The 20,559-nt window shown below is 36.0% G+C and overlaps 2 protein-coding genes across 2 annotated transcripts; both read left to right on the forward strand.

The window, feature by feature from the left end:
• Window positions 1–3,939: 3,939 nt before the first annotated feature.
• On the forward strand, window positions 3,940–9,473 carry LOC131772328 (uncharacterized). The gene is made up of 5 exons (XM_059088227.2): window positions 3,940–4,164; window positions 4,413–4,601; window positions 6,839–6,982; window positions 7,837–8,030; window positions 8,657–9,473. The coding sequence occupies exons 1-5, from the start codon at window positions 3,975–3,977 to the stop codon at window positions 8,792–8,794; spliced, it is 855 nt and encodes a 284-aa protein (XP_058944210.2). The 5' UTR covers window positions 3,940–3,974; the 3' UTR covers window positions 8,795–9,473.
• Window positions 9,474–9,582: 109 nt separating this feature from the next.
• On the forward strand, window positions 9,583–20,440 carry LOC131772323 (DNA replication licensing factor mcm4-A-like). Its single transcript, XM_059088218.2, has 21 exons — window positions 9,583–9,693; window positions 10,365–10,671; window positions 11,287–11,368; window positions 11,464–11,670; window positions 12,088–12,267; window positions 12,510–12,564; window positions 12,688–12,759; window positions 13,047–13,217; window positions 13,828–13,912; window positions 14,517–14,663; window positions 14,984–15,072; window positions 15,200–15,302; window positions 15,620–15,680; window positions 15,990–16,105; window positions 16,541–16,634; window positions 16,926–17,080; window positions 17,776–17,893; window positions 18,160–18,259; window positions 18,659–18,800; window positions 18,959–19,169; window positions 20,029–20,440. The coding sequence occupies exons 1-21, from the start codon at window positions 9,639–9,641 to the stop codon at window positions 20,122–20,124; spliced, it is 2,646 nt and encodes an 881-aa protein (XP_058944201.2). The 5' UTR covers window positions 9,583–9,638; the 3' UTR covers window positions 20,125–20,440.
• Window positions 20,441–20,559: the final 119 nt, after the last annotated feature.

Genomic DNA, 20,559 nt, shown 5'->3' on the forward strand with positions numbered 1-20,559 from the left:
AGAAAAAAGTAAAGTTTCAATAAAATGTTTATTCAAAAGTCAAATAAACTAACAGCTGAACAGTTAAAAAATATTGGACAATTATGGCCAAGGTCTTTCTTTACCTCACTGTAAAACATTAAAGCCCTGTATGTGGCACATCTTGTCCTATTGGCTGAACACTTTATTTTCTTTGTGAACTTAAGATGTAGACAATTAAAATCATACACCTCTTACCAACCAAGTTCGAGGTCCATACTGTAAGTTGTGGGTCCAGCTTTTCCCATTTGGATTTATAGCCAAAGGGCAAAGTAGTAGAAATAAGTTCCATAACTACCAGCACACATCAAAAAAATGAGGTAAGTAATATATTTATTATATCTCTATGTTCAAATGTAAGGGGATGATTTTAATTAAAAAAAACTTCTAAATCTAACCAGCTGTACAGTGAAATATGGCACACTAAATTGACTAGTCATATACATACATACATACATCCATATACTTTACTTATGCTCGAAATTCCCAGTGTAGCTGTAGAGCTAATATCTTTGAGAAAATAAGTTAAAATAAAATAAAATATGCTTTATTACAATTCCAATATTATTTATAAAACTATATACAACATTATGCATGCAGAGGGAAATATAACTTGTAGATCTATTGTGGAAAAGCTTCATATCTGAGGATCTCCTGCTTGAATTCATAGCACATATACTAACTGAAAGCTGTCATTTTGAGAAATTTCCATAGAACTAATATGCAGGATAACTTAATTTATCAAGGTCACAAGAACATTAATCAAGGTCTAAGCATTTTGATCGGCAAAACCTTTCTTAGAAGTAATTTGCAATGGTGTGGTACAAATGGAAGAGGATAAACAAGTGTTCTTAAATACATTGTCAAACTTTTAGTAAATGTTAGACAATAACTAATTTCAAGATGAAAAAAAAAGCATCTGCATGTAATTGATAATCATGTAACAACATCTCCTGAGTGAAGAAACAAACCAAAAGTAGGGTAAACAGTCAATCAATGACTGACATGAGAAAATTGCTTTTAGAAAGAAAACCATTTGTCAATAAGGGAACACTTCATATCTATCTTCCAAGGAATTTTTTAGGCTCTGAGTTCCTTTATATTACATGTAGATATTGTAACTTTACTAGTGGTTATATTTTCTATAGCTCTTCTCGCTTTATGATAAGCTTCAGGTGAAACATTTCATGTCACTTAACACAAACTCTCATAACCTAAAAGGATGCCCATTTCAAAGATCTTGTATTCAGGAATTAGTTAATTCATTGCCTCATCAATCTTCACTTGTGGTATAACCACACAGCAATTTGAAGGCATTTGTGTTAAACTCAAGCTTTCTAAGTTTTGAAAAAGACAGAAATAAATGTTTGAGATCATTTGCAAAAGAAATCAAGAATGAAAGAGCTTTGATTAGCGTCACATAGATATTTACCTAGACATTCCAAAGTTCAACTTGTACAGCAGACTTATTTTTGCATTTGGCTTCCACCTTATTCAAAGAATGACCTATTTAGAAAGAATTAAGGGATTCTTACTGCTGAGTACATGCACAAGACAATAACAAAACAATGTGTATCTAAAAGCATGTACTGGCCCGAAATCTGGCTCTCATTATAGCTATGGAAAGGGTGCAATGACCTGGTAAGAGATCTTAGAAGGTTTACCCCCTCACAGACCTCTTGTGTGCTTTACTGCTCCAACTTTTGTGCAAGCCATTGCCATTGCCATATCAGTGAATTACAGAAAAACCTTGTTTAAAAATGTTCAACTTTGCACATTCCAGCATTTCACTAGTAGTGGAGTGGTCCAGGATCTTTAGCTGCCAGTCACATTGTTCTTGAGTGAGGGAGATCTGTAAAGGAAAGCAAATTTCACATGCATTACCTTTTAATCCTTTAACACCCTAACATTGATCAGGATACATATTCTTGATACCATTCTCTACACATCTCCTAAGGTTCTGACAAAGAGAATTTGTTTGAAAAAAATCAAAGGCTTGTTTAGTTGAAGATCAGTTCCTTCATTCTCAAGACCTGTATGATTGATTCAGGGGTGATATTGTAAGGAGAATTTAGATGCTAGTCACTGTTAGTGGTCAAAGGGTAAAATTGGTTCTCCATTTTTCTTACAGACATGATATGCACTGTAAGTTTCAAAAGTAACCAACAGAATCCTCTGTTAAACATTTTAATCATAAATTGCACAAGAGTATATTTTGATTGATTAAGTATAACAAAACCAAAACCAAAGTTGTCACAAACATACATAGACATCATCATGATTGGCTGTAGTATTTGGTTAAACACACAAACATCCTTGCATTGATTGTGACATAATTATCTTCAAAATTGTACAAATAGGTTTTCTTCAAGAATGACCAAGCAATTATATATAAGAAGACCTCTTCATGAAGAAAAATACATCTGCAACAGATTAGAATTTCCAATTTCTGAAGGAAGCATACCCTCAACCTCCCTTGGTGTGGAGGATGATGATTTGCCACTCATGCAAATCATTTTCATTGAAAATCCCTGAAACTGCAATTACTGTGGTTAGGAGCATTAATCTTTCTTCATTTTTAAACAAATAAAAACATATGGTCAAGGATAAGGGAAAAAACAAATAAAATTAGGTTAAGTAAAGCAATTCTGAACTATATTCAGTCTGAACCTCCACATATATATTACAATCACATAAACTAATAGGTAGATTGTGACAAAGAATACACCTTGCTTTTAAATGTCAGCATTCTGTAAAAGAGGGTAATTTAGTATTACCGACTGAGTGAATAATGTAGATTGGCTTCAAAGCTGATGTTTCAAGCGTTAACCCTTCGTTAGAGCAAATGGACCCAAAATTCACATTATAAACTCAGTTGATAATACTTAATTACCCTGTCATGCTCTCCCACCGACACGGCACCACAGTTTCTTCAGAAACTTTCCCCTTTTATTCTGTAAAAGAATTGCGTTACAATTGCGTTGTTAAAACAGCAAGCTAGCACTTTCAATTTCTTTTTTTCCCCTTTTTCACCCAAAAATAATTCTATATTTGTGCAGATATCAATTACAAACGAAAAACTACTTTGGTGTAGACTATAAAAACGTTTGTTTTCGCTCCAGTTCATTTTGTGTGATCGAATGAGTGTATTATGTCGTGAGGAGTTAACCAACGTCTTTAAGTTTTCAAACACATTTCAGATGGTTGATTTGACAACATTTGACAAAAATGCATTTTGCTAGATAAGCAAATTATAATTAGGGGATTTGTTTATTGTTCAAAGTAAAAATCCAGATTTTCCAATAAGATTATTTTTCATGTTTACACAAGGCCTAAAAGTTTGAAAATCCAATAATTAGGTGTTAAGCTCAAATAATTAAAGATTATAAGCTGTATTAATCTATTGCACCCACCGATCGACAAAACTAACATGTTTATAATCGTTTGTTTATGGTTATTTCCCAGCAGCTTATGCTTATTTTTTTTTATCGAAAGTACCGAAAGAAACAACAAATTATTCCTAGTCGTGGCAAAAAAGCCCGAAAAATCAAGTCCAAATTAATGATAAAGTTGAACTGAAAGCAAACACAATATAAAAACTTACCATTTCACTGTCAAGGAATGTTAGAATTATCTCGACTTCAGACGGGAAATAACCTGATCAGGCACGTTTGAACAGAAACAGAACGCACTCATTAGCCGCCATCATGGATATCAATATTTCACTGACGTCACGTTAAAGAACAATAGATCGGGGAATTTAGATCAGGGCAAGTTCAAACAAGCAGAGCGTCCCTCGAAGACTTCGTGACAAAAAATTTCCCTCGCGGGAATAATCCATTACAAATAACCAATCAGAGACAATTATCAATTATAGAAAACCAATCAACAACAGAATGTTTTTTCCAGCCATAACGCGCTAGGAATCAAAGTGAATTTTATTCAACAAGAGAGTAATGCAGACTGTGATGGCCTCGAGAAATGCAGTCGAGAATTTTTTGGATAAAATTGGCCTTGAAAGATACGGAACAAGATTTTTAACTCAAGGTTATGATAGGATCATTGACTTATGTATACTCGACGAAGAAGACTTGGATTCTCTGAGTATACGAGAACGAGACGATAGGTTCAAGATCTTAGACGCCGGTAAGTACATTTCTCCATATTTTTTGTTTACCCTACGTGATGTTAGAGCACCGTGAGATCGGATTCGTGCCACTCGTCCTATTTAGTTTCCGATTTATTCCTTTTTTGAGACGGATGAGAATCTATCTTAGAAGATAAGCTATCTATTGTTTCAAGTCACCAATTTCACAATTGTTTCCGTTTTAATGACAAACTTTTTTCTCTATTATCTTTTAACTCACAATGCATATATATTTTCCAATCTCCAGCTTCTCTCATAGATGTCGCAGACTGGCTACAACATCTTGATTTAGATCATGAAAGTTGTTACATGGAGAGGTTGAGAGCTGAGGGAATCATCACCATAAGGGATGTAAAATCCAGGGAATGGAGTGACGAGCTCTTAGACTCATTAGAGATCATGATCCCAGGGCACAGAAAAAGGGTTAAAAGTGCAGGTAGGAACTTTGAACTAGCTCACTCTTGAACAGATTTATATCACTAAAATGAAGATCGAAATTATATTTGTTTGCTTATAGTGGATTGGAGGTGAAACGTTAGCAATGCCTGATCACTTTCGATCTGAATATAATCCTGTTTTTAGTTCATTGACGCAGACGACCTTCCTCGTCGAGAAAATAACTAATTAGCTGGCACTTAAAGAGCGAGCTACATTTTTCTTACTTTTTTCTATGGACGATTTGTTTATTATTCGGCAGGAACATTTCCACCTATAGAAGCAGTTTCATTTGAAGGGATATTACCCCGCTAAACGCTTGATCGGTAACGTTTTTACTTTTCCACAAAATGGCTTGAAGGGGGACCCCCTTAAAGGGCCCTTTCGTTTTTTTTTTTTTTTTTTAAGAGCATTAACTGCATTCGTCGTTGAAAAACGTCGAGGTTGCAGATAAATTTCAAAAGAGATCATTTCAACGCAAGAAATCGCGAGGTGTTCCTATATCCTATGTCAAACCTATCGTTGTTGCAGCAGTTCCAAGAGTGGTATGTTAAGATATTCCAATAAAAAAGATCGTGCTACATTGCCAAATTATATTTCGAACGTCGGGTTAAACATCTGGAATAATACCTTCATGGATTGAAAAGAGATAACGTTTTAAAAGTCCAACTGCAAAAGATTTATTGATTTGTGATTTCATACGGGACTGAAGAGTGTCTCTTTGGCGCCGCTGTCGTTGGATCAATCCTGAAGAGCCCGGTTTTTTTTTCTCTGAAAACTTTGTATTTTTTGGATCAACCGGGGTTCTAATTTGAATTTAATAAGTGAAGGAACCGTGTTTCGTTTGTAAGGGGCAATTAAACAGCACAGTAACTTATAAAAATGAACAGCTCGGTCGCGAACAAATACCGCTATGGAACCGTTAATTTTTGTGATCAGAGTTTAGTACCTCCAAACTGAAAATCAGCCAACAGTTTTCTTATCATCTGTTTTGCAGTACTGCTGCTAATCCTGGTTTTTTCTCTTCGTCTCACTAAATACGGATAAGCATAAAGTTTGTTAGTCTAAGGGCTGTGTTACGTTCAAAATCTGTGCGCGCAAATTTTCAGTTGAGGAAAGGGATCATGAAGGCACATTATTTTTCTAGATGCCAGATTTGATGTTTCGTTTTGGGCATTATTAAATGGCTTGCTATGGCAAAGCTCTGAGCCGTTTTCTTTCAATTTCTTTTATATCTTCATTCTACGAAAAGTTTATTTAATAAACGTAAATGAAGTCTATCTTGAAAGGGGATGTAGGAGTGTATTGAACTCGAGACGAATCGCCCTCTCACAGACCTCTCATATAATGGTTTAGAAAAGCCAGTGCTATGTTTGTTGGAATCTTTCATCAGAATGCTAGGGGTATTTCCACAATATGCCACACAGTCTTTCGGTTTTATCGATTCATAGTGCCCCAAAAGTCTTCAGCGCGTCAAAGAATAAACTTGTAATTTTCGATAGTACTCTACAGACCTAAAAATATGACTCTAAGCTGACGTGTATTTTGTAACCAATCCGTTCCACCGTTTGAATTCTATGTCTGTAAAATCAGTCACCGGTGATCCAAAATATTTTCCTTTTTTTCTAAGAACTTTATATTCCCGTAATATCGGTGTGTTATGTGGAAAAGTGGGATATTTTTGCGTTACCAAATTTTCTTTACCAAAACTTCTAGTCATCTATGTTAGCTGGCATTGTGCAATTGCATTTCCAAGTGTGGGCAACTTTTATTTTAGTTCTCGTCAAGACCATACAGTTTACAGTCGGCAAACTGTAAACTATAGAAAAATCATAGTGAACTCAATAAAGAGAATACAATCAATTAAATAATATTAGCTCTATAACATGTATTAGTTTTACCTACCAATGAGATGTAATTTTAGTTTTGTGAGCTCCTCTTCCTGTTGGTCAAAAATTAAAAGAACTTGGTCATGATTATCTGAGCTGATTTCAAAGTTTTTGGATTACTAAGGGGAGTCATTGGGACTTGTCATTGATTGACACAATAGTTTGAAGGAGCAGGGAAAAGCCAAAAGGCCAAGTATTAACCAAAGGAATGGCTTAAGATAGAGGAGATTAAGACAGAATACAAATGGAAAGCATATGAGGTCAAATTTTCATTATGAACAAGATGCCTTGTTAAGAGGCTCATTCGCTTCTACGATCACGTTTTTTCTTTTTACCTCTTATCCACCAGCAACCTTCCTCAAGTGGCATTCAGCAAAGGAACCTGATACTAGAGTGGTTGTCCTGGGTTACTGGGGACAGCCACCAGGCCTTAAAGACAATCCACACCCTTTTCTGTGTGTGCAAGGACACCTTAAATCTGACACTGGAGAAGGTATGTATGCAGGTGTATCAGTGATGATGCAATACATAGACCTATTTGTGTAGTTATTGGAGTTTCTTTTCTTTGCTTCAAACTGCTTAGCCTAGCTTCAAATTTTCCAAACTACATGAGCTGCAATCTAAATAGTTAAACTGCTAAGCATGTTCTGTAATTACTTATTTACTTTTGATTGACTTGGGTTGTAAGTCAATGAGTCTGTTCTCAGGTTGTTAGCCGTTAAGAAGTGGCCATTAAGTATTGAGTTGGTCAGTCCTTCAATTTGCTGGCTAATTAGTTAGCTGGTGTTGTGGTCTTTCAGCTATAGTCAACCTGTGGATAAGTCACAGAGTCACTCAAAAGTCAATTAAGAAATCAATCATTTTTTCAAATAGTATTTTCATACGTCAGTTAATTAGCTTGCCAGTCTTTCAGTTAGCAAACTAGTCTGTAAGTCACTCATTACTCATGCACTGGCAGTAAGTTAGACACATAGTAACTTGGTCAGTTGGCTAGTTGGTTAGTCAGTCAACACACTGATCTCTCAGCCAGTCAGACTGTATGTCTATTTCGTAGACCATGTATCAGCTTATCAGTCAGATAGATGCTCATTCTATTCGAAAATGGCCAAATTTTAACTGAAGGCTTTCTCAGTGTGCAGTCTGCTCGATCTTAAATTTAGGTAATTTAATTCACAACATTGATAGAAAGAAGAGTATTGTGTATGATCTGTCTACTCTATAGCGCACATTTACACAGCTTTTTTCCTGCCAAATCTGGCAAATAAGACATTTCTGCAATTCTTACGTCTACTGATGAAATACAAATATGTGTCTCCCTAACATTTTTGCTGTGTCCTTTACCTCAAGATGCCCGCTCATCAGAGCTGACCGAGTTCATAGTGGATTCAGGTAGTGATGTTGTCACTGCCACCGAGAGCCTCATTCAGAGTTTACAGTTAGAATACCTCAGGAACGTCGACAGTAGGGGACCCTACTCGACAGCAAACAAACCTCTTTACAGAGGGATACTTAAGCTTGGGACAGAAGAGTTTGAAGTCGAGGTAGGCGACGAACCTGACAAGAAAGTGTTGTCTTTTTTTCAGTGTATCAACTTTGAGCCAATACTGGGTCGAGCGGTGCTATTTCCTCACTAACGTAGGTCATGGTATATTTAAGTTGACTGATCTCAGACAACTGAACCTTCCACACTGAACAAAATTGGCTTTATAGTGCTTTATAAGAAAATCATTCAGCCTACGATGTTCTGGGCCAGGCTGTCTATGATTCATCCAAAATCCCTTTATTTTCCTCTATGACGCTGTGGAAATTGGTTCCAATCGGCCTCATCTGAGCGCTTTCATAGCGCAAAAATTGCCGAGTTTCGTAAGTTTCCGACTTGGCGTATGTTCTCCTGTCCTTTTATCTCGATCATTGACAGAAATGCTTCAAACGAATCGTTACACTCAGACTTAGGAACAAGGAAACGCTCTTAGTCTTAGTTCGCATTTCGAACATCTATAAAACGGAAGAATTTCCCTTTTCAATCCTCTCTTATTCTTTATTTTTTTCCTAATTTACATCGTTTTGTAGGAAACATTTAACGCGGTTATACTTATCAGAGGAATACATATTGTTAAGTTGTAAATTCTCATTTTCTTATTTTGTTGCTGTATTTCATGGCGATAAGGTTATACCAGAACAAGTTACGAGTGTTGGGCATGTTGTTATGCGGAAATTTAAGCACCTCATCGATGGCAAGTTTCATTACTGGCTCAAGGACGACAAACCGGACGAGACCCAACCACCCTACGAGGAGCCTGAATAAATTTGTGAATTTTTTAAAAAATCAGTGAACCAATTCCATCATGGGAATTACGAATCAAATGTATATGGATATTTTTTAGAAGAATGCAGATTAATTTTTATTTCCAAATGTATTTAAGACACATTTCAAATAATGGCAATTTGTTTGTTAGGTTGTTTGTTTGTTTGTTTTTAAACCCTTTCTCTAGGATCTCATCAGTAATTCTTTTTACTATCTGCCATACAATTCCAATCATGTTAGTTTGGAGAATTTGGTATGGGATCAATTAATGATCCCCTAATCGATATGTTTCTTTATTCTCAACACTGGTCTGCTTGATACTGTTTTGAAAATACGAGGAGAAATTCTGTCTTGGTCACTTATGGGAGTTAAAGGGTTAAGGATACACATAGGTCTTCCAGGTTTTTGTAGATCGGTAACATAAAATGGAAGAAAATAAAGAAGAAACTTCATTGAATCAGCTGATAGTCGCATGTATGTCAGCCAAAAAAAAAAGCTTAATTTGTTTCGTTGGGATCCTCTTGGAAAAGGTCAGGTGACAAATGACCAAAGACAAAGAAATATTTGAATTTTGAAAGAGATGTTATATTAATATCATTTATTAAGAGGGGATTTAGAGTTCCCTGATGTATTTTATAAATTGTTTTATTTATACGATCAATAAAATTTTAAAGTTTAAGGTGGTCTTGTTGTCCTTGTCTGGGAGCGATTGTTCCGTGGTAGTGATCGAGAATGTACTCTTGTCAACATCCAGAATTCCCTGCGCGCATTTTGGTCACCTGATATATTTCCCGCGCTTTTTCACACGTGAGTCTGTTGTTCGTGTTGGAAGAAGAGAATCAAAATGTCTGCACCTTCTACACCGAGAGGAAGAAAGCGCTCTAGAGGAAGCCCTCCGCGTGAGTATATCCTTATTAATGTTATTATTATTTCCTTTGTTGATTTCTCTGCCCTGATTTTACATCATGCTTTCTCTCATTCAATTTTTACGTCGAAAAAGTGTCGATCTGTTTTGCACTCGGGTCCATCGAAATTACCTTGACCGATGTCAACCTCTTGGAACTTTGCTCGTCAATATGTGGATAAATTTGATTACCTTTTCATCTTGAATGAATACCTGAAAAAAAAGAAACTCATTGACGTAGGTTGATCATGCATCAGGGAAGGATGAAAGAAATATGTAACCTTTTTTGCACATTTATGATTAATTATGCCGAGCTCCGATGGATAAATGTTTTACGATTTTGTCAGCTTATTTTTCTAAGCCATTATTCGGCACGTGCTGGTGTCAATAGCCATTTTTTTCTCGCTAAGTTTTATTAACGTATTATCTCGGAACCGAATCGTAAGAAGTGGTTCCTGATGCCTTGCATTGGTCATTTCCTTCTCACCACGCCGCCAGCAATCGGCACAATTCAAGTTCGCTCTGTATTAATTACCAAGGCTTTAACTAAGACCCATGAAAGTCAACCGAGTGCTTGTTGATGCGAGAGCAGTATTCCATCAAGAAAGGATAAACTGAGAAAGTTTGATCCCTCAGTTTTGATGTCGTAATTTTCTGTTCATGTAGCATCTGATGCTTCTACAACCAGTACGCGTAGTACTCGCAGCAACCGCAGGGGCTCAAGGGCAACATCTCCAACAGCTGCTCCTGCAGTGTCACCCCCATCTCAACGACGACGAGTAGATGAACCGTCATCCCCTCTCCCATTAGCACCTACCTCACCATCTGAGGGGCAGCCTGATCCTGATCAATCTGGACTGTTCTCATCACCTCAAACCAGAGGAGGGCTGGAGACAAGTGAAATTGACCTTAGCTCACCTCTTAACTATGCTACGCCAAGTTCAAGAGCTGGTGGTACCCCAGCTGGTAGTCTGTATCCTCTAATAGAAGTATTTGCATTTGTGTTTAAAATTTGCATGATTATGCTGTGTGGTTTTTAACAGAAATAACTAAAAGAAGTTGAATAAGGGGAATGGGATCTGATGAATTTTTGCTTAGGATACTTAGCTTGAATTGTAAAATAAAATTGCACCAGTGTATCAAGTATTGGAAGTAACATATTTTATAACACCAAGCCTCCTGGTAGAATATAGAATTTGAAGAAGGGCACATTATGTAGGAAAAATGGAAGAACATTTGGTAAATTGTTAACAATTTTTCATAAGATGAATAAACAGAAACTGTAATTATTAGAACTTTTTAAATTAGCTACATTTTGTTTAAAAGCTTGTTAGCTTTGAGTCAACATTTGAGAATATAGTTTTGTCCAAATTCTGTGCTTTTCCAAATGAATTTGAGAATTCCTTGTGAGCCTATTATTTGCTGTGATTCAAGGTCAATTTAGCAATATTGTATGCTAGCACAATGCCAGTAATCGTGAACAACAGGCTGACCAACAGCCCAAGTATGCAGCTGCAGAGAATAATCTGAGTTTGATTGAACCTACATGAAACCATTGATAGTCTCAGTTTCCTTAACTAAAGATCAGAGCTGGTACACCAATCCGACATCGTAGTGATATTCGCAGTGACAGGCGATTGCGTCAAGTTAATCTGGGAGAAAATCAACCAGTAAGTAACTTACACCAATTTTATAGGTTGAGATATGCATTCTTGTTCCCTTTTTCTAGGGTTCAAATAAAATAAAATTTTTTTTTGTCTCTTAGCCGTCTGATACCACTGATCAGCCAACTGGACCTACTAGTGATGTTGCCACAGCTCCTGCATTGGTCATCTGGGGAACAGATGTTGTTGTGAGTGACACTAAGGAGAAATTCAGAAAATTTGTCTGTGACTTTGTTGACGAAGATGCTGAGGATATGGGCGAGGGATTTGATCCCCTTTTGCCAGTCTACTTGCAACGCCTTGATGAGGTAATTACTATTGTTATGGCCTTGTGAACTGTTGCTTTTTCTTAAAGCTCCACTAAAATGGTGATCTGGATCTCCTTTTTATTTCTGTGACAAATAGATTATTTGATGAGTCATCTTGAAATATTTGGAATCTGGACATTCTCATTTGTTTCTTAACATGCAAACACAAGGGTCAACAAAAAGACCTGTATTGTTACCTGAAGCTGAAGCCCTGAATAACTTCATATTATGAAAAAACAAAAACATCTTTTTGCAAGCCAAAGTAGGCATTTGCAACTAGTCTTCTCATACACTATTATGTTGTTAGATTACAGTACATTTACAATGGTACCTTGATAAAATCTAGCCTCTCTACATATTTCATTTAGTTTGAAAACCATTGATTAGCACTGTCTAACATAAAATATTTTCATGCAGATCCACGTATTGGAGACACCTTTCTTGAACATTGATTGTGGTCATCTGAAGACATTTGATGCTGATTTATACAGGCAATTGATCTGTTATCCGCAAGAAGTGATTCCTACCTTTGATATGGCTGTGAATGAGGTGTTCTTTGAAAAATACCCTGATGCCCAGTTGCAACATCAAATCCAGGTGAATTAATATTTAAAATGCAAAAGGAATTTGTTATTAGAGTAAAAAGATGGTAAGTTATAGCTTACAGTGGACAAAGAAAAAATTCTGAGTCCCCATGAGGACTCAGAATTTTTTCTTCATCCTGCACCTCTGACAAGACAAAACAAATCTTTAACTATGAATTCGTTATTATCATAATATTTTTTTGATGTTGATGACCATCACATTTAAAGATTAATTAATTTAATTTTCATTTTTAGGTCAGAACTTTTAATGTTGACAAAACCAAGAATATGAGGTCACTTAACCCTGAAGGTAAAAGGAAACATTGATTTGGAGTATTTTGTGTATGTATCTTTAAATCAATACATATTAATTTGTTGTCTTATATTGCATTGTATTAATTTTTTATAAATATTAATTTTTTTTATCATGTAGACATTGATACACTGATTACAATCAGTGGAATGGTGATAAGGACATCTCAGGTGATACCAGAGATGAGGGAAGGTGAGAAAGACTCGAAATTTTTGCACAAAGATGAAACTTTTTATTTCCTAATTTCTTTCTTGTCCTCTGTGTCAGCTTTCCAACTTTTTCCTGTTGCACCACCCATAAACAACATGGTGGGAAAAGCAAACTTGAATTAAATTTAAATCCTCTGGTAGAATCCAATAAATTGGAGGTTCTTGAATCCAAAATCTCCTCAAAAGCTACTTCATAACCTCCATGTATCTTGATTAAGACATTGCAGAAGAGTTCTTTGTTAACTCTTCACTTTGTTTTCTGATCCTCAGCTTTCTTCCAGTGTTATGTTTGCCATGCATCAGTATCAGTGGAAATTGATAGAGGTCGCATTTCTGAACCTGCCTTATGTCGTAATTGTAACACAAACCACAGTATGGTCCTGATTCATAACAGATCACAGTATACTGACAAACAAATCACCAAGCTACAGGAATCCCCTGGTAAAAAAAAACATATTAACTTGTTTTTTAAGTAAATTAAGGATCCTTGATTTATTTGTTCATAATCATACATAAGTGAAGAATTGATATTTTGGTTTTATCTATAGCATTATTCAGCCTTTGATCAACAGGGGGCTGATTCAGGGTTTCAAAATGTTTTGAAGTAGGCATCAGACTCTGCAAAAGTAGGTGATTGTGAAAAGTTCATCAACCCTTTAACTCCCAGATCAAGTTTGTTATTCTCCTTACTGTCAACCATACAATTCATATAATATTAGTTCAGAGAATTAAGTATTGGATTAACTAATTATCCCCAAATTGATATTTTTCTTCATTCTCATCACTTATCTGGTTGATGTTGTAAGGAGAAATTCTGTCTTGGTCACTCATGGGAGTTATAGGGTCAAGGACCAGAAGGAAATTATATTGACCAGAGTAACTGGCAACATGTTATCAAGTAACCAGAAGAACTCTGGTGATAGCCAGCTTGTTTTAAAACCCCTGCTGATTGTTAAGACCATTTACAAGGACTTGATCACCATTGCCATCTCAATTTCTTGCCCTAGGTTACAAATTTGTTCTAAACCCTGCCACAATTTTTCTTTCTCAGATGACATGCCCCCAGGACAGACTCCACACACTATCATGTTATTCTCCCACAATGACCTGGTGGATGCAGTACAGCCTGGAGACAGGTACATTGTAAAGGAGCAATTAAGTCATTATGCACAGATTCTTAAAGACAGCCATGTCACAGTATCTCTTGTCATTTTCTGCCCAGAAAATAATTACCCCTAACTTAAAAGAGATCCTGAAGTACTTGTTTGGTAAGATAGAAATACAGTCTTGAATGACTTCAGACTGAGTGTTTTAAATTGATAAAAAGTGGTAAGTTTCTGAAGAAATTGTGGTGCTGCATTGTTGGGAAGAGGGGGGGGGGGTTGATAATGTAAATTGGCAGTTGTAGAGAGCGCATGAAGTTTTGAATGTTAACCCTTTGACAGATCAGAGCCTTCTTTTCACTCTGATGAAGGGCTAATGCTTGAAATGTCAGCTTTAGAAACTCTTGGTGAATGTTTTAAAGGTGCACCAACAATAAAGAAACCTCTATACAAGTATGCCTTGAAATATTGATGTTTTGGTTTACAGCTACAGTTTGAAGTCATTCTTTTAGTTAGTAAATTCACAAGCATGAAGGTAGTGACATGAGGAAATTATTTTGCATGCTTGACAATCTTTCAGTGAATATATTTTTATGCACAATTCCCATGCTTTACCATTGGTCTACAATCTTATCAGGGTCACAGTGACAGGAATTTACAGAGCCACTCCTATGCGTGTGAATCCACGTCAAAGAAATGTGAAAGCTGTTTACAAGACATACATTGATGTGATCCATTTCAAGAAAACAGACAAGAAAAGGCTTTATTCTAAAGACCCTGATGGGTAGGAACTGGTTTAATATGAAAATTATATATCTCACCCTTGAACCGTTTAACGCTCAGAAGTGATTATAGTGTAATTTCTCCCTACCATATCCATAGATTATCAAGTAAACAGGTAATTAAAACACTCAAACTTATCAGGTACAAGTTGTTATCTTGATCTAATGCCAATTTTTCATTACTAAGTTACAAGGAAATGTGTAGCAGCTAGAGGGGAGAATTAACAATCAGATCTTGGGAGTTAGAGGGTTAAGGGTTTCTTGGTTTGAATCTTCTTCCCTTGCCTTCTCTTATGTTGGTTATTGTTGGATTGTATTTCAGAGTTGTTACATTTTCACAAGAGAGAGTAGAGCAATTACAGCAGTTGTCCAAACAACCTGATATTTATGAGAGACTTGCCAAGGCCCTTGGTTAGTAACAACAGAGTTTATAACTTCTGTCTGATTTTCTGTCCATGTGATGTTGACTAGACGAACATTCATTACATACTCTAATAACACAATGAAACTAATTAGTTTTCTAATTTTAATTTTGTAGCCCCAAGCATTTATGAAAATGAAGATATCAAAAAGGGAATTCTCTGTCAGTTGTTTGGAGGAGCAAACAAAGATTTTGCTGACACTGGGAGAGGAAAGTTCAGGTTAGTTCATAGCTTTACCTTGATCTTGCACATTTTGATTCTTCAACAACAAAATTACTTTAAGCAGTTTCAGCAGCAAAAAGCAGCAAGTAGTATTACCATTGCCCCTCCTCCCTGGACCAGGTACTATTCCTTTGTAGTGCTACCCACCATTATATATTCTTTTGACTCTTTGGGTCAAGAGAGCCACCATGAGAATGAAATGTTTTTTGTCCTGGTTAGAGGTTGGGCCCAGTCCTTACATTTTCTAGTGCACTGTATCAGGCCACTTCAACCACCATTTCCAACTGTATGTCTATCTACTTGTGTTATTCTAGATCAGAGGTCAACATTCTCCTTTGTGGTGATCCTGGAACAAGCAAGTCTCAGTTGTTACAGGTTGGTATTGAATGGAAAGCACATTCAGAGGGACAAACTTTTAGATCTTTCTTGATTGGCTATTGTTCCACTCTGGCTTATTCCAGGAGATGTAGCACAAACTTACATTTACACTTGCCCTTTGCAATTGGAACTGCTGGTTCTCTAGAGGACTGTTGTTTACCTTTATGACATAAGAAAACATAACTGTCTCTAAGTTCCAGGCACTGATGGTGTGGAAATCATTTTAAATAGACTGCTGATGAAGGATGTTAAAAGGAAGTAGTTAAAAGGAACAGTGAACAAAACATTTTCATTTTGTGTTTACAGTATGTGCATAACCTTGTTCCTCGTGGTCAGTACACTTCTGGGAAGGGTTCTTCAGCTGTGGGTTTGACTGCGTATGTCACTAGAGACCCAGAGACAAGACAACTGGTACTACAGACGTACGTGCATCAAGTCAAATTGCTTTTTATCTTATTGCACTTTATTTTACAAGGAAATGGGAATTCCTTGTTTGCCTGGCTGACTGGCTGACTCTTTTAAACCTAAGAGTGACCAGTATCTAATCTCTCCTTACAGTAATATTGCTTTATCATTCACTAAAATAAAGGAAATGATCATAATTGTTTTAATAAATTCTCCTTGTCAGTACCGAAGGAAATTTTTACAAAAGAGTATGGAGCATATGAATACTAATTTTGGGTTGTAAAGGGTTAAGGGGCCATTTGAAAGTTGTTTCAAATTATTGCTTCTGTTTTTGGTCAAGAGTGAATGATTTTGCAGCAGCAGGGAATTTTTTTGTCATGCTATTGTTGTTGCATTTAATGGAATTTATTAAACTTTCTGCTCAGTTAGAGTGACTGTCTTTTTATTTCTAGGGGTGCTCTAGTGTTGAGTGACAATGGCATCTGCTGTATTGATGAGTTTGACAAGATGAATGACAGCACCAGAGCTGTCCTTCATGAAGTCATGGTAAGAGGTTAACAGTGATTTTATAGAAATAAAGTTAAACTAGAGAAACCATACTCCGACTTTACTTTCAAGTTGCTGCAGCCTACTTATTTTTATGTAGTGAAATTGAATGGAGGGTGAAGATGATGATTTTGACCCAGGTATACACCAGAAAAAAATTGTAATATATCTAATTGTACTTATGTACATTTGAATGTGTAATTAAAGGAATTGGAGTGGAAATTAACTTGTTCCTTTTCTTGAAGTTGTAATGAAAAACTAAAAGCTTCAACTCTGATCCATTTCTTTAAGGAACAACAAACTTTGTCAATAGCTAAGGCTGGCATCATATGTCAGTTGAATGCGAGGACATCAATCCTGGCTGCTGCTAATCCAGTTAAATCACAGTGGGATCCCAAGATGACAACAGTTGAAAACATTCAGCTACCTCATACTCTCCTGTCAAGGTAGGACAGCTATCGCCTTGGAACCTATATAAAACGGCAGATTGCAGATATGTTACAAATTTTAAATCTTACCTTCAATATGCATGCTTTCAAACTTGTGGATTGTGTGGTGACAAAACATCCACACCCACCATAAGAAGGGTCATCAGAAATTCTAAGGGAGGAGGGGTACTTTCCTTTGACCCCTAAGAGTGACCAGCATCTAATTTCTCGTCACAATGTCACCCCTGAATCACAAATGAAAGTCAAAAGAATAAAGGAAAAAATGAGGCAATAAGGGAATAGAGGAGAAAAAAAGGCTGCAAAATATGGTTGATCAACAACTAAAAAGGGTCTTGATTGTTAAAAAATTTCTCCTTGGTATCATCCTAGAAAATGTATTGAAAACAGTATGGAGAATATCAATTCTAATGTTTGGGTGGAAAGGATTAAGGAAGATGATTATGAGACAATTTGTGGTTGTATTACTGGTACATAAGAAGAGATTTTGAAAACAAAGTAATCTGCAATTCAACACTGACCTATGCTGACAACAATTGGATGATTGTTTTGGTGATTTTTTGATAAGATGAATAATGCTAAAAACAAGCAACAGTCAAATTTTATTGTTTTAATTTTGTCTACTGTGTAAATTAAGAAAAGTTTTAGTAAAATATAGTTTTAAAACATAATAATTTAAATTTTTTTATCAATAGATTTGATCTGATCTTCCTGATGCTTGATCCTCAAGATGAGTTGTATGATCGTCGACTGGCCACTCACCTGGTGTCCCTGTACCATCAGACACAGGAGGAGGAGGAGGAAGAATACCTTGTAAGCTGGATTGAAATAAACTTATAAGAGTTGTCTCCCTTATTGTTTTCTGCAATGTATATTATGAAAAATGTGGATACCTTCAACAGCCTCTACAAGTTATGTGTATACAATATAATGAAATTTGGTCAGAATTTGTTGATTAATTTATCAGCTTAATGGACAAGTCAATATAGTAATTCTTGTATTGCTTGTAAAATTCATCTTGCAAAACATTTTCATTATTTCAACTATTGAAATTTTTTTTCTTTTATTCTGCAATATAGGACATGAGTATACTTAAAGACTACATAGCATATGCTCGCTCCTATGTGAATCCCAAACTGAGTGAGGAAGCAGCTCAATACCTCATCCAGGCTTATGTGGGTGAGGAACTTTGGTTAATAACCCTGTAGTTCTTGTAGCAGAAGAATTTAGTCTTTCTTTGCTAGCTCAAGGTGTCTGATATACTGCTAAAATATTATCTTGTTCTTTAGGTAAAAATGTTCCAAATTCTTACTCATTCTTTGACTCTTTCATTCATTCATTTTCTTCCTTTCTTTTTCCCTCCATTTACTAATTCAGTTCTTCCTTCCTTTCCTTCTTTCCTTGACCCCTTCCCTTTCAAAAGTTGGTCATTTTGATATGCTTTGCTTTTGGTTTTTGTTTTGGTTTTTCACAACATCGAGTCAAGAAGCATTTTAATCAACCAATCAGAACAGTAGCAAAACAGGAGGATTCTAACAGTCAAACATGCTTTTTTTTGTTGGGTTTTTGTTTTGACAGAGATGCGTCAGGTTGGTAGCAGTCGTGGTGCAGTAACTGCTTATCCTCGTCAGCTGGAGTCACTGATTCGCCTTGCTGAAGCTCATGCCAGGATGAGGCTTTCATCCAAAGTTGAAAATGTTGATGTGGAAGAAGCCAGAAGGTACTTTTTGAGCAGGAAAAAAAGTTGTTAACAACCCATCTGTAGGATCAGTCTTAAATGTCTAAGATACCAACATAAACATATTTTACTCTGATTTTGAAGGGAAAAAAGTTTGCTTAGTGAAAGACAATTCTAAATCTTGATATTGTTTTCCTCAGACTGCACCGTGAAGCTTTGAAACAGTCCGCCACTGACCCCAAGACAGGGCTGATAGATGTCAACATTCTTACAACTGGCTTGAGTGTGTCTGACAGGAAACGACGCCTTGAAATTGCAAAAGCTCTGAAAGAATTGTTACAGAGCAAAGGCAAAACACCCACAGTCAAATATCAGCAGACTTATGAGGAATTGAGGGAAGCTTCTGATTTGGTGAGTGAGGAATTGTGGCCAGCATTGATCTATTTTTACTCTCTGAAACCCAAAATGAATGAGTATCTACAATACCAAAGAAATATTTCAGAGAAGCACAAACAAACTATTATAAACTCATTATAGTGGCCAATTTACATTATCAACTCAGTTGATAAAACCAAATTATTTTGTTATACTACCCACCAATGCATTACCACAGTTTCTTAAGAAACTTACCTCCTTCATTTTGAAGTGCCTGTAGGGATGTTTGAACTCAAGGGGTGGCACCAGGCTGCAAAATATGGTTGATGAAAAATTTTCTCAACCCCTTAACTCCCATGAGTGACCAAGACAGAATTTCTCCTTACCATATCAAGCAAACTAGTGATTAGAATGAAGAAATTGTCAACAAGGGGATCATTAATTGATCCAATACCAAATTCTTCAACTAACATCGTAAAAATGGTATGGCAAGCAGTTTATGTGTAACCACTAAAGATTGCCATTTTCTCTCTTTGAGAGCTACTTGTATGTTGCATTTGAGATAACTCAAGTGCTACCAAATTTAGATTGCTTTACACTAAAGCTGATGATGTCACAATATTCAGCACTGAATGAGATGTCTAGTGTGATCTCTTACAAATACACCAGTAGTCCAAACTGCCAAGACTGAATCAAGATTTTTGTATGCTAAAATTTTACTTGTTTTAGATACTCCTTTCTTAAACCTTTTGTATGGTAAGGATGAAATGGCTAATTGTCTCTAATAAATGTAAACACAATATTTTTTGCCAAAGGTTTTTAAGTTGTGTGCCATTGTTTAAGTAGGTGCACAAGTCTTAAGCCTTCTAATTTCTACTTTGTATTTAATTTTTAGCCAATATCCCGAGAACAATTTGATGATGCACTGAAGATCTTGCGAGATGAAGATTTCCTAATTGTCACTGGAAGAACTGCCATTCGTTTGATGTAATACAAACTCTTTTATTCCTGTTGGTTTCAAAATGCTTTGAAAACAGAATGTAAATGTATATATTAAATTTGTTATGCATTGTTTTGTGAAAGAAAATAGCAGGAGTTGCATTGTTTTATATGGCATGCCATAGCATTATGTCACTTGAAAGAACGTATCTCCTGTGAAACTACACGAGGGCTCCTTAAATTGCTGCTTTAACAAACTAATTACTGTATCTAAGCCTCTTGTATGAAGGATATTTAGAAAAGTATTCTCATTGTGAATTTATGTCACTTGTTTCTTGAAAGATAAAAACTCCACTTTTCAAACCAGAACAAAATGTCTGTTGTTTATTTTCTTTCTCTCAGCATACAGATCCATATAATCTAGCATGTCCTATACAATCTCTCTGTAAGCAGCCATTTAATATCTTCCAACTGTTGGGCACTATCT

The sequence above is a fragment of the Pocillopora verrucosa genome, chromosome 3 (genome assembly GCF_036669915.1).
Source record: "Pocillopora verrucosa isolate sample1 chromosome 3, ASM3666991v2, whole genome shotgun sequence".
In the NCBI taxonomy this organism is placed as follows: Eukaryota; Metazoa; Cnidaria; class Anthozoa; order Scleractinia; family Pocilloporidae; genus Pocillopora; species Pocillopora verrucosa.